Source organism: Sabethes cyaneus, chromosome 2, assembly GCF_943734655.1.
Source record: "Sabethes cyaneus chromosome 2, idSabCyanKW18_F2, whole genome shotgun sequence".
Classification (NCBI taxonomy): domain Eukaryota; kingdom Metazoa; phylum Arthropoda; class Insecta; order Diptera; family Culicidae; genus Sabethes; species Sabethes cyaneus.
The window spans coordinates 145624749-145641176 of record NC_071354.1 but is presented as its reverse complement, the minus strand read 5'-3'; the positions used below and the strand labels follow the sequence as shown (position 1 = coordinate 145641176).

General features: G+C 42.3%; 2 protein-coding genes across 2 annotated transcripts; one reads left to right on the top strand and one right to left on the bottom strand.

Annotated features, from left to right (window-relative positions):
* Positions 1-111: 111 nt before the first annotated feature.
* On the bottom strand, positions 112-16028 carry LOC128734221 (uncharacterized). Its single transcript, XM_053828286.1, has 6 exons — positions 15808-16028; positions 1493-1611; positions 1274-1428; positions 1061-1210; positions 718-1003; positions 112-571 (listed from the first exon to the last, which is right to left on the bottom strand). The coding sequence occupies exons 1-6, from the start codon at positions 15964-15966 to the stop codon at positions 154-156; spliced, it is 1287 nt and encodes a 428-aa protein (XP_053684261.1). The 5' UTR covers positions 15967-16028; the 3' UTR covers positions 112-153.
* On the top strand, positions 13422-15230 carry LOC128734220 (splicing factor Cactin). Its single transcript, XM_053828284.1, has 2 exons — positions 13422-13435; positions 13533-15230. Exon 2 carries the CDS (start codon positions 13535-13537, stop codon positions 15179-15181), a length of 1647 nt encoding a protein of 548 aa, XP_053684259.1. The 5' UTR covers positions 13422-13435; positions 13533-13534; the 3' UTR covers positions 15182-15230.
* Positions 16029-16428: the final 400 nt, after the last annotated feature.

Below are 16428 nucleotides of genomic sequence, written 5' to 3'. Positions count from 1 at the left end.
CATATACCTATATATTAAATCCATCTGTTCTGAATCACCGTCAAAAAATAATCCGAGTAATTACAACTTACAGCTGACTACAGTAAGTTTTTATTTTCTTATACTATTCAATTGACAACTGTAATATAAATGAATAGCTTCCCATCAAAGCATCTACAGTTGAAGAAGGTAACTTTCAATTGCGGTACATAATTTCTCAACACTGCTTCTCAGATATTCAGCTTGATGGAAGGCAAATGTTAGGCGTATGAAATTCTTGTGCGAATCATTGATCGAAAATCTACTTCCCGCAATGGCTACCACACCGAAATTTTTCTTGCAGTACTGATTGAAATCGTTGCAGTCGACGTTTTCCGGAAAGCGTATCCAAATGAAGTATCCGCCAGTGGGTGCCTGGAACGAGCATACCGCAGGAAGTTTCGCTCGAAGTACTTGAATAGCCGCTCTTAGCCGTTCACTGTATTTTTCTGCGTACATAGAAAGTTGTTTCTCGGCCAAACCTAGCTGAATCAAACTAGTCACAATTCCTCCGGTATAATTGTTTGCAGCTCCTCCACTCTTTAGTACACCGCTTTTTAGAAGAAATAAACTCGATTTACTCTAGATTCGAATCTTATCATTCAAATGATGCTTATTTGATGAACAACACAGACAGATGATATGTAAACTTTTAAATAATAACGCGAGAGATAACGTACAAACGAAATGTAGTCTTACCTATCGCGAAATATTTCGATACATCGAGGTGGACATTCCATCCAACCAAGGCGAACACCAGGGGAAAGAATTTTTGAAAACGATCCATTGGAAATTACATTACCCTTCCAGTTATTGTCTTCGATGTCTTCGATATCGTATGCAAATAACCGCTTAGGAGGCTGCCGTGTGGACATAACATCATCGCCGGCTTCGTTTACTTTGTAATGTAGTAGATTGTACACATCGTCACATGTTATCAGCATATCGGCCGACCTAGCTAATCTTATCAACTTTTTATTGGTGTCTGTAATCAAAACAAATAAAAATATAACGACGTGTATTGACTAATTTTGTATCGAACCTTCTGTGAACAGAATCCCTGTAGGATTATGGAATGTCGGCATTGTGTAGTAAACACCCCAGAATAGTTTTCCATTATTTGGTTTGAACTTGTATTGGCCTATCAGCTTAGCTAAAATCTCTAGATTTGGACCTTCGGAATTCAACGGAACTGAAATACGAAAACCGAATATTGTAACAAAATTAACAGAAAAAATAAAACTCTTCCAATAACCTGAAACTATTTTCATTGAATTGAACTGACGAAATGCCTCCAGTGCAATCATATACGTGACTTCGTCAACGAAGATAACACCCGATAAGTCTATCAACGTCGAAAGCACTAGATGCAAGCCATGCGTCGCACCCGACGTTAGCACTAAATCCGATCTGCAGAATGCCAAGATAAATTAAAAATACTTTTGAAGCACAAACTGAGCTGTGCACAATTTACCTGTTCACTTCTGATTCATAACCTTTTGAAAGAAATTTTGCTAGTGTATCGCGAAACTCAGTGGTTCCGATGGTTGGTCCGTATTGAAATAGATACGAATTATTAACGAGCTCGTATTTCTGCAAAGAATTATTTTGATGTTTTAAGCGTCAAGATATGGGTTGAAGATCTATTTAAGATCTAATTAAATGCTAAGATCTATTTAAATGCTTTTTTTTTCATTAAATAATTCCTAGCAACCGAATTTCCAATGTTTTTTTGTGCGACGAAGAAGAAAATGTCGTTCCAATTTCCATACAATGGATTTCCAATCCATTCATAAACTGAAAATAACTCACGCAACGCATTGTTGTTATTCTGCAGCCGGGAAAACTTGCATAACCTACAGAAATTTTGCAAAATAACATTTGTCATGCTGTCCTATACAAATGCATGAGCGCTAGCGCATAGCGCATAAACATTATTGTGATTATTAGTTCGGACGATGAAAAATTTTGATGGACGTTGTTCCGGGACGGAACCAAACTTTCTGAAGCAGTCAACTATTTTTGTTAATGACGCTCAAACTGTAATTTATTTTCGTTAGTATACATTTTCTTTAGTTTTACTTACTACTTACAATAAAGTGGTTTCTTCTCCCACTTTGAACTTCCTTTAACTTTTCAACTTTTATTTGCTCTTAATCCTATTAAATAAATTTCATTTTGTTCACCTTTCAGTCCATTCTAAATATACTTTTCTAACTTACGATTTGTTTGAAATTGCTTGGTTGCCCAACTTCGGCTCAGCTACCCTAACTTTGGATCTCTATGTATTTCTCCTTCGTTTGGTATCTTGCTGTCGAATCTAAATTCCTATAGCTTTGGAACTTTTTGGCGATAATTTTCCTTTACAGGTTTGCACCGTGATTCACCGTTCAGGTCTCGACACAGGATTACGGAACGATTTTGTCCCTCCTACAACCAAGCTCAATACTATTTAATCGAAAAAAAGGCTTTTTAAATTTCACTTTTAGCAAACTACAGTTTGTTTACTTCTAGTAGCATTTACGATGGCGATTTTATGCTCATCTTCTGGACCGTATTGTATTACTACTACTACTACACGGAGAATAAAAATGTAGTTTCAACCATATTTATGGTTGTTTTACGCACAAACAAAAATTTCGTTTTGTTTCAAACTGAAATGTATGATTGAAATGAAAATATTTATTGTTACATCAATGTCAACTTCAAATTTGAAAATACTTTACTTTTAATTCAAAACTGTTATTTACTTGATTCAAACAGAATCTCGTTTGGAAACAACAATATTTTCAGGTTGTTATAAAAATATTTTATTGAGGCTTAAAACAACAATCATTTTGTTTGAAACAAACCGGAGCTTTTTCGCTCCGTGTACATCTACACATACTCCATCTTCTTGTTTATTTACATCTTTTTTCTATCTCTATCTTAACGGCGGCACTCATTTGACGTACCGCAGCGCAGTGTTACCAGATATGCTACTGCGGTGTTGCAACACCCCCGCCCGTAACATCCGGTACTTCCGGAAATCCGGATTTACTGAACCTCTAACACCGCCAAGTTCACCACACCACGTCTTTGAATCTTACGGTCTGCAGTTCTTACGTCCACCTGTCGTACTCTTCCATCTGATCCCTTGATCACTGCCTCCACGATGCCACGCTTCCAACTCTTCCGGTTTTTACCGTCGACCACGAACACTAGGTCGCCCTCTTTTAGCGGCTTCTGGTCGTCGAACCACTTTGATCGGCTGTTGATGGTCGGCAGGTACTCCTTGATCCATCTAGCCCACATTTTGTCAGCGAGATACTGCGATCGCTGGTAGTCATTTCGCAGTACCTCCGCAAGTTCCGTTGGCCCACCTTCCGTGTTTGTATCGGCACAGGTCACTGTTCCCCTGAGAAAGTGATTTGGGGTCAGCGCCTCCGTTTCTGCCGAATCTTGCGGCAAGTAGGTCAACGGACGCATATTTATCATTTCGGCCGCTTCCGCAAGGATTGTCGCCAGAATCTCGTCCGTAAGCTTCCTTCCATCATCCAGTGCTCGCATTGCTGTCTTCACCGATCGCACCATGCGTTCCCAGATGCCGCCCATATGCGGCGTTCCAGGAGGATTGAAGTGCCAGGCGGTAGAGGGACTGGCCATACTTTCAGCACATTGTTGATTGATGCTCGCCATCCGAATCATTTCGTTGTTTGCACCCTGGAAACACGTAGCATTGTCGGAATATATATGACTTGGCGCCCCGAACTTGTTACGGAAACGAGTGATGGCCATCCGACAAGACTCCGTCGTCAAACTATGCACAACTTCCAGGTGCACTGCTCTTACGGCTAAACAAGTGAATACGGCCACCCAACGCTTCTCCTTTCGCCGTCCGACTACTACTTCCACCGGGCCCAGATAATCGATGCCTACGGAGTTGAAAGGCCGTCGATTCGGCGTAACCCGATCAACTGGCAATGGAGACATCCTCGGCGATCTTGGAAGGCATTTATGCACTTTGCACCATATGCACTGGTCAGCTACCTTCTGAATCTCCACACGCAGATTTGAAATTTGACACCGCTGTCTCATTTCGTTGAAAACCGTCTCGGAGTTTGCGTGCCCGAACTCCTCATGGTAGTGTTGAATCAACCGCTGTGTGATCTCGTGCGATCGCGATAGGATGACCGGGTACTTTTTGTCGAATGGGAGTTCCTCGGAATTCGCTAGCCTCCCGTCCATACGCAACACGCCTTCGTCGTCTATCACTGGTGAACATTTGTAGATGCGGCTATTCTTCTTGACCTTCTCTAACGACTGCCCAGGTTGGCGTTGCAGATTGTTCGTGAGAATGCTCATCTCATCCGGAAAACTGTCCCACTGCACATGACGCCACAGGATTTTTTCTGCTCGCTTGAGTTCATCTTGCTTGAGGGGAGTTTGCAAAGTTCCAGTTGATGAACCTGCCGTATCTTTCGCCGCCGCTTTCACGAGTATTCGATACTGTTTCGTCGTAGCTCGTGTCGTTAAAGTCGACTCGCCACGCCGTTTACGACGGCAATTGTCGATGAAGCGCACCACCGTAGCCGTCACTCGTAGAAGTCTTGTCCACGAAGAAATTGCTTCTACATTCACCACTTCGTGGAACAGTACTGCCCCTCGTACTTCTTCCTCCGTTCCTTCAACAATCGACTCTTTCGATGGCCACGTATCTTCTGGCCGGTACAGGAATTCCGGTCCTTTGAACCATACGCCATCGCTTTGAAGCGGCGGGCCTTGTCCCCACTTCGTCAGTACGTCCGCTATGTTGAGTTTCGTCGGTATCCATCGCCAATCTGACACCTTAGTGAGCTCTAGGATTTCTCCAACGCGGAATGCTACGAATTGCTTGTAGCGATGTTGATCGGAATTGATCCAGCTACAAACTGTACGAGAATCTGTCCAGAAGACGGTGCGAGAGATGTCGTACGCATGGTTTTCCAAAACCGACTGACTCAAGCGGGCCCCGAGAACCGCGCCCATTAACTCTAGACGAGGGATTGATTGCCGCTTTATCGGTGCAACCTTCGCTCGCGACATCATCAGATTGCAATGTACCATGCCTCTCACCACCGCTCGCAGGTACGCCACGCATCCGTACGCATGTTCGCTGGCATCAGTAAAGATGTGCACTTCCAATGACTCGACTTCAGCGTGCTTCGCATCGCCGATGTAGCAACGTGGAATTCGTATGGCTTCCACTTCTGGCAACAGCTCGGTCCACTGCTTCCACAACTCCCAGCACTTGGTATCGATCTCCTGATCCCAATCGCAGCTGGAACGCCACAGGTGTTGGATGATGATTTTGCCGTGGATGGTGAATGGTGACAACAAACCGAGCGGATCGAAGAACCCCATCACGCAGCTTGCTACAATCCGTTTTGTTGGCCTCTTTTCTTCGAACAGGTACGGAAGTAACCCTTCGCGGTGCGTCGTGGAGAATGCGAATTCATCTGTGTTCGGATCCCAGATCACTCCTAGAACTCGCTCCTTCGACGTTTGTTTGTCCTGGTTAAAGTGTACTGGTGCGACTGGTTTCGTCTCTCCCAGACTCTGGAGCACTTCTGGCGAGTTAGACACCCAGTTCCGGATTTCGAAGCCTCCCTTTCGGTGTACCAGACGCACCTCTCGCGCCAGCTTTACTGCTTCTTCGACGGATTCAACGCTGTCGAAATAGTCGTCTACGTAGTGCCGTTTAATGATGGCCGCGGCTGCTTCCGGGTATCGACCAGCGAACTCGTCTGCGTTTTTGTTTTTTACGAATTGGGCCGAACATGGGGAACATGTCGACCCAAAGGTTGCTACGTCCATGACGTAGATACTCGGTGGATCGTTTGGATCCTTCCTATAGAGAAACCGCTGCTTTTGCCTGTCCTCGACGCGAATCTTCATCTGGTGGAACATTTCCTTCACATCTCCGCCGAAAGCGAGTCGCCATTCTCGGAAACCACAGAGAACCTTTACCAACGGTACAAGCATGTCTGGCCCTTTCAGCAGCAGCGAGTTCAGCGATACTCCTAACACAGTGGCTGCGGCATCCCACACCAAGCGTACCTTATCAGGTTTTTTCGGGTTTTGTACCACATTGAGTGGCAGATACCAGACCTCGTCGGGTGCAAATCCGGACAGCTCTTCCACTGTAGCCAAATGAGCGTACCCCTTCTCCTGATACTCGTCGATCTGCTTATTCACGTTATTCTGCAGCTCCGGGTTCTTCTGTAGTCGCTTTTCCAGTTGCTTCATTCTCTTGACCGCCATGGGATAACTGTCCGGGAATCGGGGTTCATCTGATTTGAACAGTAGGCCGGTTTCGAAACGGTCACCTATTCGTTTGGTTGTCCGCTCGAGGATCTCCCGGGCTCGTCTGTCCTCCGATGATTCCTGTGGTATCTCTACCACCGACTGTTCCAGAGCGTAGTGGCTTTTGAGGAGCTCATGTAGGTCTTCGTTCGTTATGGCTTGGTGATGGCCGATGAAATTGCCAGTTCCAACCGTAGTAGAGTGCCGTGGGCCGTATACGGTCCACCCAAGTTTGCAGCGAACCGCAATAGGTTCAACTGGTGCCCCTACCTTGGCTTCTATCGGAGCAAACGAGTGGATATTGTTCAATCCGATTAACAATTCCGGCTGACCGTCGTATGACTCGATTGGCAGGTCCCGCATATGAGGATATTGGGCGGCAAGGTCCTGGACATCCAGTCTTTGATGGGGAAGCATCAACTTTCTAACCGTCCGGACACTGTGCAGTAACAGCTTACCGTTGGTACCGCCACTGACTCCCGACGCCCAAACATTCATTCGCCGAGATTCCCGTTCCTCGCGTGTGACATCGGCCGTCCACCTAATCGTCAGTCGCTCTTGTACGCCAACGACACCTAGTCGGTCGGCTAGCTTCCGCTCCAACAGCGTTACAGAGGCACCCTCGTCAAGGAATGCCAGTACTGTGATCGAGGTTCCACCGCAGTGAAGCTGTACCGGTACCATCCGAAACATAGCAGTACAATTAGATCGGATGTGTGCACTCAAGCCGACTGTGTTTCCGACGGGATGCATTAGAGAGTTGTGGTGCTCCCTACAATCTCCGACACTACAGCGAATTTTGAACCTACAGGTACCGCTGTGCTCGTTGAGGCAGACGTGGCACAGTTTATCACGGGTCACTATCTTCAACCGATCCGCGTACGACAGCTTCTTGAAATCGGCACAATGACGAAGCCGGTGTTCTGTGTTTTGGCACATTTTGCATGGCTTCAACCTCTTTTGATCGCTGGGACTGGGCGCTGGATTCTCCTCTGCATGGCAGTACAGCGCACCCTTTTCCTTCGGTTTTTTCTTTGCGAATGACGACGACCCGGTTTTGGACTGGCACGCTGGCATGAGATTTACGTCGACATCTGCCTCACAGGCATCTTCGACAATCTCCATAAGGAAATCCGTCAGAGTGCGAAGCGTCGGCTCTCTTTTGGTCTTCCGGTAACGCACCCACTCTCGTTTTTCCCGATCAGGAAGCTTGGCGACCAAAGACTTGATGAGCAACGGGTTGATGAGATGTTGCCGAAGATCCGCGGCTTCTAAGTGTCCGCAAAGTTGTTCCACGGCATTCCCGAAAGGAACGAAACTACGCAGATTATCTGGCTTAGGTGGCTCCAGTTGGTTAACTTTGTCCAGAAGATTCTGCAGTAGTTGTTCCGGACGACCGTAATGGCGACGCAGCTTCTCGATAACTCGCGGAATCGACTCAGGGAGGAGTAGTTGACCGGATACCAATTCGAGAGCTTCGCCTTCGAGGGATTACTGCAATCTCATTAGGTTCTCGTGGTTCATATAGCCACAGGTCTCGTTTGACGTTTTGTAGGCCGCATAGAAAAGAGGCCATTGCGAAGATTTGCCCGAGAACTTCGGAAGTTTAAAGGTCAACCCCTTTCTCGCAGCTAGCTGAGCCTTTGTCGGTCCTACCCGCTGTTGACTCACTTCTTTCCCACTTTTCTTCTTTGTCGGTTTGCTCTTCACCGACGGACTGGACACTTCAGACTCTTCGTCCTCCTCTTCATCGTCTTCTTCGCTATCAGCATCTTCCTCGTCCTCGGTTTCACTCTGCTCCCCGTCCTCTTCACTGTCCGCACCGCCTGCACCACCGTTCTCGAATTCTTCGGCAAGCTTCTTTACGTTTGCTTTGGTCAGCTTCAACGACTTGTTTCCTGCACCGGACGATCGTGCTTTACCTTCATCGGCCTTCTTCGGCGTGGATTTCGGCACCTTGCTTGTCGACAACTTCGCCAACTCTTTATCCAGATCCGCCATCTTCTTTTCGAACGCCCTTTGGTTCGCCTTCATTCGATCGATCTGCTCTTGCTTTTTCCGAAGCATTTCCTCCTGGAACACCATCTGCTGTTCTTCTTCTTCGGCGCGCATTTTCAACTCCATCTCCATCTTCTTCTGTTCAAACGCGCGCTGCAACTGTTTCTCCTTCCTCTTTAGCGTTATTTCCGCCTCTAGCTCCTGAAGCTGTTTCTTCTGCTTTTCTTCCAGTGCTTTCACCCTCGCATCTACGAGAGAGGATCCCTTCTTCGATTTGTCCGACTCTTCGGTTGTTTTCCGACTTCGAGACGACTTCTTGGCATCCTTCATCTGCTGGGATTTCTCCTGACAATCCTTGTTTTGACAGTACCACTTTTTCGGGGCATGCTCTACCTGGATTTCCACACAACGGCAATGGAACCAGAGGAAGCATCCATCGCATCCGATCATCGGCTCGTCGCATGTCGATGGACCGCATATTTCACAGGGAGTTTGCGTCAAGTCGACGCTCTTCTCCGTTTCACTTTCGATGTCGGAAGGCATTTCGTGGGGAAGGTCCGAACTTCTCACTGTACACCTCACGTGTCACTTTATTTTTGAGAATGTTCCGGGACGGAACCAAACTTTCTGAAGCAGTCAACTATTTTTGTTAACGACGCTCAAACTGTAATTTATTTTCGTTAGTATACATTTTCTTTAGTTTTACTTACTACTTACAATAAAGTGGTTTCTTCTCCCACTTTGAACTTCCTTTAACTTTTCAACTTTTATTTGCTCTTAATCCTATTAAATAAATTTCATTTTGTTCACCTTTCAGTCCATTCTAAATATACTTTTCTAACTTACGATTTGTTTGAAATTGCTTGGTTGCCCAACTTCGGCTCAGCTACCCTAACTTTGGATCTCTATGTATTTCTCCTTCGTTTGGTATCTTGCTGTCGAATCTAAATTCCTATAGCTTTGGAACTTTTTGGCGATAATTTTCCTTTACAGGTTTGCACCGTGATTCACCGTTCAGGTCTCGACACAGGATTACGGAACGATTTTGTCCCTCCTACAACCAAGCTCAATACTATTTAATCGAAAAAAAGGCTTTTTAAATTTCACTTTTAGCAAACTACAGTTTGTTTACTTCTAGTAGCATTTACGATGGCGATTTTATGCTCATCTTCTGGACCGTATTGTATTACTACTACTACTACATCTACACATACTCCATCTTCTTGTTTATTTACATCTTTTTTCTATCTCTATCTTAACGGCGGCACTCATTTGACGTACCGCAGCGCAGTGTTACCAGATATGCTACTGCGGTGTTGCAACAGACGTATTTTAAAACGGTACGACGAATTTAAGATATAAAGTCAGTTGCGTAATTTCAATCAAATGCTTTATTAATCGCTTTTCAGTGAATTCAAAGGGCACGGATCGGAAGGTAAGTGTGTTTGAGTCAAATCAGCAGCAATGTTACCAATTCGTAAAATAATTTCTTTTAAGTCGACCAAAAATATGCAAAAAGGCTTTGGATTCATGAAACTGGCAAAATATGGCTCCTGGCGAAATATGGATCCTCTACCCGATATACGCTCCTGTTAAATATTTCAGACCACGTAGCATTTTTCGCTTTGACGGCAGATATTTATAGTAATACTGATATTTTCCTAGTTGAAGTGTGGCAAAATGGCTAAATATTTTCATTTTTACTTTTTCCCACATTTTGGAAGCTCCGTAATTTGATTTCTGTAGTGCGATAGAACTTTAAAATCAAGCGAATAAGGTTGTTCTTTTTAATCAAGTAGATGGAATCCTTGTTCAATATGCATTAATGTTCAATATGCTCTTTTTACGTGACAAATAAAAACTCTTGGACCTTCAGAAAGCGATGAAAAGATGACCAAAATGAATAGAAAAGACAACGAAGAGCCGGCAAAAGACAACAGAATGTTGACGAAAGTATGAATAGAAGTCAATGGAACTGTGATGAGAAAATGGCAAAAATAGGATAAGAAGACGACAAAAAATCTGCAACAAAAACACGACAAAAATTGGGAAAGGGATATTTAAAAATTGGCAAACAGTCGATAAACATACAAAAAACACTACAAAAAGATGGCGAATATACGTCATCAAAAAGACGCCGAAAGAACAATGAAAAGACAAGAAAACTCCAACTATTGTCTTGGCAACAAACAGGACGAGAGATGATAAAAAGAAGATGACAATGAAAACGAAGAAAAGGCGGCAAAATGTCAAAAGGAAAATACGATGGAAAGATGGTAAAAAAAGTTGAAAAGACGATAGAAATATACCAGAGAAATGACAATGAGATGACGAATATGAAGAAAAGGCAATAAGGAGATTACAAAAAGACGGATAAATGGTTCCGAATAAGCAACGATAATATTGGGTGCTTTACCCAAAGTTAAACGCGGTCTAAAGGAAACACCGCGCCTGAAGCAAACACCGCGCTAGAACTGTTGCCAGAATGCTGTAAACAGGCATGTTGTTCACCTAACTGGGTCGTCAAATGTAACTAAAACTTTATGATTTCTGTGTAATTTCTTCCAATAATATCAAAATCGACCCGGCAACTATGAAAGAGCATTTCATTTATGAGTTGCGCGGTGGATAATTTTCAATGAAACTCACAATATGATGCAAGGTAGCGAAAAGACGATGAAAGAACGATGAAACAACAGCAAATAATCGACCAACAGGCAGTGAAATGCCTGCGAAAAGATATGACGAAGAAGTGAAGACAAGTAGGCGAAAAGTTGAAAGAAGACAAAAATACGGTTCAAAGACGCCAAAAACGTTACAAACAGCGACAAAATTGCCAAAAAAGCTATACAAAACGACGGAAAGACTGTAAACAGATGTAGCCTTTGGCTAAAGGTATTAGAGAAACAATTAAGAGTCAGCAAAACAGGACAGGCTATGCCAAAAAAGTCACTAATGACGATGCCATCAAACCAAAAACGCCACAAAAAGCAATAAAAAGTGACAAACGAATCACTGAAAAGAGACAAAAAGGCGATAATAGAATACCAGATGTTGAAAATTACGAAAAACGAGCAACAATCGCTAAAAGACACCAAAAAAACGAGAGGTCAACGCGGTCTCTCACGTCGAGGACTCGGGCTCAAATTCCAGTCCTACAGAAACCACGGATGACCCAAGCTGTTAAAGTGACTATAATCACAAAACTGAGAAACACTTTACATGAAGAACAAATGTCGATCAAACTTCCATTTAAATCAAAATTTGGTTTAAAATTTGGTTTAGTTTTATAATGTATAACCCTTTCTTCTGTGATTAAAACACCCAGGTAACCAATAAGCATTTCCAATGCAATTTAGAAGCAAGCCAATAAGCATTTAAGCTGCCTTAAATGCTACTTAAATGCTATTTTGGCAAAATATGCGGCTACTTTACTGCTAGCCGTCTTATAGTGCTGACAATGCTTATTTGCAGCTAGTTACCAACAAGAAGAATTTAAATAGAATTGTGGATGCCAATTTAGAACAGTTATGCAGTCAAAAAGCTGATAAACAACAACCTGCAGTATAAAACGCCAGGGATGCTAATAAACGACTGATTTACTGCTTATTTTAATGCTTATTGGTTACCTGGGCATAGATGGTAAAACTACGGACTTTTCTTCAACAAAACCTGGCATCAATGCCCACATGCCATATTTCGTTCCATTTGCTTGATTAGTTTTCAAGTTATGAGGAAATTTATATTTCATTTGTATGGAAGCCCCCCTCCTGAAAGGGGGAGGTGTCCTAATTCACCATGGACAAAATTTCTGCCTTCTAAAACTCCCAGATGCCAAATTTGGTTTCATTTGCTTGATTAGTTCTCGAGATAAGAGGAAATATGTATTTCATTTGTATGGAAGTACCATTTGGTTGATTAGTTCGCTGGTTATGCAGAAATTTGAGTTTCATTTGTATGCGAGCCCCCCTCTTGGAGGGGTAGGGGTCTCTAACTATCATTAGAACCTTTCCTGGCCCCAAAAACCCCTACATGCAAATTTTCACGCCGATCAGTTCAGTAGTTTTCGATTCTATAAGGAACATACGGACAGACAGACAGAAATCCATTTTTATAGGTACAGATATGCAGTTCCACGCCAAATGTCGACCAACATTTGAAAAGGGCGGATAAGCCAACTGTAAAACAGAACGAGAGTTCATTTTCCTATGCTGCTCCAGCCAAAAATAACTCTCGCTCGGTCTGTTTGACAGTTGGCTTATCCGCCCTTTTTAAATGTTGGTCGACAAATCGTCCAAAAAAGCTGAAATCTGAAATGAACCTCCTCGATTTCGATGAAACTTTACAAACGTGTTTGATAGGAGGAAATCCCAAGTAATATTTTTGCTGTATAATAGCTTATTAAACTATTATACAGCTAATTCCCGTGGAACAAGTGCTTGATAAGCTATTATACAACAAAAATGTTACTAGAGATAGGCACCTTACACTGGTTTTGGCACCATTTCGATTCAAGACTCATTTTTAAAAATGGCGTATTTATTTTCATAATGTTTGAAAGATTGTATCACAGAGAACAAATTAACAGGCTCGAAGGAAGTAATCGATTTTTTGTGTGTAAAATCTGTCGGTGGCGCCCTCCAGAAATAGTTTGCCAAACGCATCAAAAATATCCATGTACCTTTATCAATATTTCTTTGTGCTGGAGTTACATAGCAGCGATAGCAGCGACATCGAGATTTAGTTTGCCTCTTACTGTCCAGGGGTGCTCTATTGAAGGATTACTCGTAGATTACATAAAAACCTTTTACACACTTTTTGGCAATTACCTGGTAGTCTGTTCTCTGTGGTTTACATTAAATACGGTCACATTAAAAGTCATACTAGCGGGGCTTCATGGTACTTTAAAAAAATTCACGTCAGACAAGTATCAAATACAGAGGGCACTTCTATAGCATGCAGTTTTACGTAATTTTTATTAGCAGTGTACCAATCAAAAAACTGACAGCATTGTTGATATTTTGTAGCGCATCTGTCAAAAGCGAAAATTGCACGATTCGATTCAACCAACTAGAAATCGTTCTCCAAACGACAGGTTTGTTTTATCTTTATTTTTGATAAATAAAATTTGTTTTTATCAGTTGTAAAGAATTGGCCATGATGAATTAGTTTTTCGAATCTCTTATTTGCAGCAATGTGGGATGAGCAAGAGCCGCCGTCGGCCACATTCGTGTGGCAAAAGAAGTTAGAAAAGCAAGGGCTTAAAAACCTTTCCCGAAAGGAGCTCGAGGTTTTGCAGCGAAAAAAGCAACAAGAAAATTTGATTGAACTGGAAAAGCTGAAAAAGCGACGTCTAGAACGAGAGCATCAGCAGCAACAACGAGAGGATGATATGTATTTGATGCAACGATCAAAAGAAGCAGCCCAATTTGATGAATGGCAACGGCAGGAGGAAAATTTTCACCTCGAACAAGCGAAATTGCGAAGTAAAATTCGTATTCAAGATGGCAGGGCTAAACCGATCGACTTGTTGGCCCAGTACATTTCCGAGCAAAATTTAGAGGAATCGATAGAGATGCAAATGCATGAACCGTACACGTATTTGAATGGATTAGGACTGGATGATTTAGAAGATTTGCTAGCGGATATCAAAGTGTATAATGATTTAGAGAAAAATCAAAATGCGGACTATTGGAATGATTTGACGATTATCGTTGAGGACGAGCTACAAAAGCTACGTAAGGTGGAAGCTGAAAAGCAACGGATGGCTACCGGTAGAAGAGAAGGTATACACCAAAGTGTAGCTAAAGATGTGACTCAAATATTCAAAGGAAAGAGTTCTTCACAGTTGGAGGAACTGAAGCAGAAAATAGAGGATAAAATAAACAGCCAACAAGATGGTCTTGATATCGGGTACTGGGAAAGTTTGTTGTCACAACTGAAGGCGCATATGGCCCGGGCGAGACTAAGAGATAGGCACCAAGATAATCTCAAACACAAATTAGAATTGCTCAAGAAGGAGCAGGAGATGGCCGTTAAAAAGGAATGTGATGACGATTCGGAAGCGGGACCGAGCGGAATCACAGAATCGGGGGCCTCATGCGTCGACCCAGCTGAGGAAGCATCGAGAGAAAGCAGTAGTCAATCAGATTCAGATCAAATGAAAAGTGAAGATAACTTTGAAAATGATCTTCTTAGCGAGTGCTTCGAGATATACAAAAAGGGTGGTTATGAGCCTAAATACATTTCGGAGAAAGATCTGGAGCCAGGAATTGTGATAATTTCCGAAACTAAAGATGAAGATGATTTAGATCAGTTGCGGCAAAAGGTGCTGGGAATAAATCAAGACGACGAAACATTCTCGAAAGACGAATTAATTCTCCGTAAAGAAGCAAAACGTGGCATGAATGAAGATGAAGCCGAGTTTTCGGTAGAATCGCGCGTTGACTCTCAAATCTACCTCTGGTCCGACAAGTACCGTCCCCGTAAACCTCGTTACTTCAACCGGGTTCATACTGGTTTCGAATGGAACAAGTACAACCAAACTCATTACGATATGGACAATCCACCCCCTAAAATTGTTCAAGGCTACAAATTCAACATATTCTATCCGGATTTGATTAACAAAAACACCACACCGCAGTATTTCCTGACGCCCTGCGCGGACAATGCGGATTTTGCGACCCTACGTTTTCACGCTGGTCCCCCGTACGAGGACATTGCCTTCAAGATTGTCAATCGTGAGTGGGAGTTCAGCTATAAGCGAGGCTTCCGCTGTCAGTTCCACAACAACATTTTCCAGCTTTGGTTCCACTTTAAACGTTACCGATACAGGCGATGAAGTTTGCATTTATTTGTATTATTTATAAGGGCAAACGTAAAACAATTGTATGCGAATAAATTGTTTCGAAATAAATTATTTTATTTGTGAAGAAAATTCATGTAAATATGTAAATCTTTATTAATTGTTTATGCGGAGTACTATCCAAATGTTTGACTGTTATAAATAAATCAATGCAATTTCGCCAGTCGTTAAATCTTGAATTATTACGACATATTACGATAATTTTTTTATAGCAGTAATGTTGTATTACAAGTTTGCAGTATTGCCTGCTGCAGGAAATGATCTAAATTTGTTTACATGTAACTAAAAACTAAATGTTTGTAGGTAAGTACTTTAATTAATTGACCTGGATTATTATTTGGGCAATAAAATATGAGCTCTTATAAAATATGTAACTTTTTGTTACAGCTGTAAGTTTGCTAGATCAATTTCTTATTGAAATAGGTACCTACTTTTAACATAATTTTACGAATTTTTCCAATTTCGTTAAATAAATAGAAATAATTTCTCATGCCTGTACGACCGGGGAACTGGCTTTTGAGACACTGTTACAAAAGTCGCTCTGTTGCAGCAGAACTACAGAAGTATTACAACTTTGAGTAAGTAAAAGCACATCTACTCACCATTCTGTGCTCAGTAGCCAGGCGAAATATCTCACAACATTCGTTCAATAAATCCGGTCCTGGGGCACCAGCTGACAAATTTGCAACTTGTTGATCGTACACATTCAGATCGCTGCCGTCAAAAAGGTGGCGCATTGGCACTTCTCGACGTTTATTCATTTTAATGTGAGTTTTTACACTTATTGATGACTGAACTAGTAGTGTTGAGAATTATGGGATCACTCTGGGTATGCACAAGATAGCAACTGAATTTTGTTTACTCTACTGCCAAACGTCACAAACCTAAATGCTCTAAATACACTACACCAGCTGCTTTACTACACACGTAGCCAAAGAAGTGATAAGAATAATATGACTGAGACAAAAATAAATCAAAATGATTCGCATCTGAAGTAGTAATCTGGAGAAATATTACCAAATATGATTATGATATTTCTTTGTATTGAAAAACTCATTTATTTGTTAAACATATTCATATTGCGTTGATCCTTCGTAGTTTGCACTCCCTGTTCGGCTACCAATGCTTATTAAATCTTTCCAATATGATACGAATACCTCAAATAGTTGCGAATTATGTTTGCAATCCTTGCAATTGGAATTAAATTCACACAATGAATGAAA

Coding starts and splice junctions, on each gene's coding strand:
- LOC128734221 (XM_053828286.1), bottom strand. CDS start 15,966: ATGAATAAACGTCGAGAAGTGCCAATGCGCCACCTTTTTGACGGCAGC. Junction 1,429..1,492: donor TATGAATCAGAAGTGAACAG/GTAAATTGTGCA, acceptor GGCATTCTGCAG/ATCGGATTTAGTGCTAACGT. Junction 572..717: donor ATCGAAATATTTCGCGATAG/GTAAGACTACAT, acceptor TCTTCTAAAAAG/CGGTGTACTAAAGAGTGGAG.
- LOC128734220 (XM_053828284.1), top strand. CDS start 13,535: ATGTGGGATGAGCAAGAGCCGCCGTCGGCCACATTCGTGTGGCAAAAG.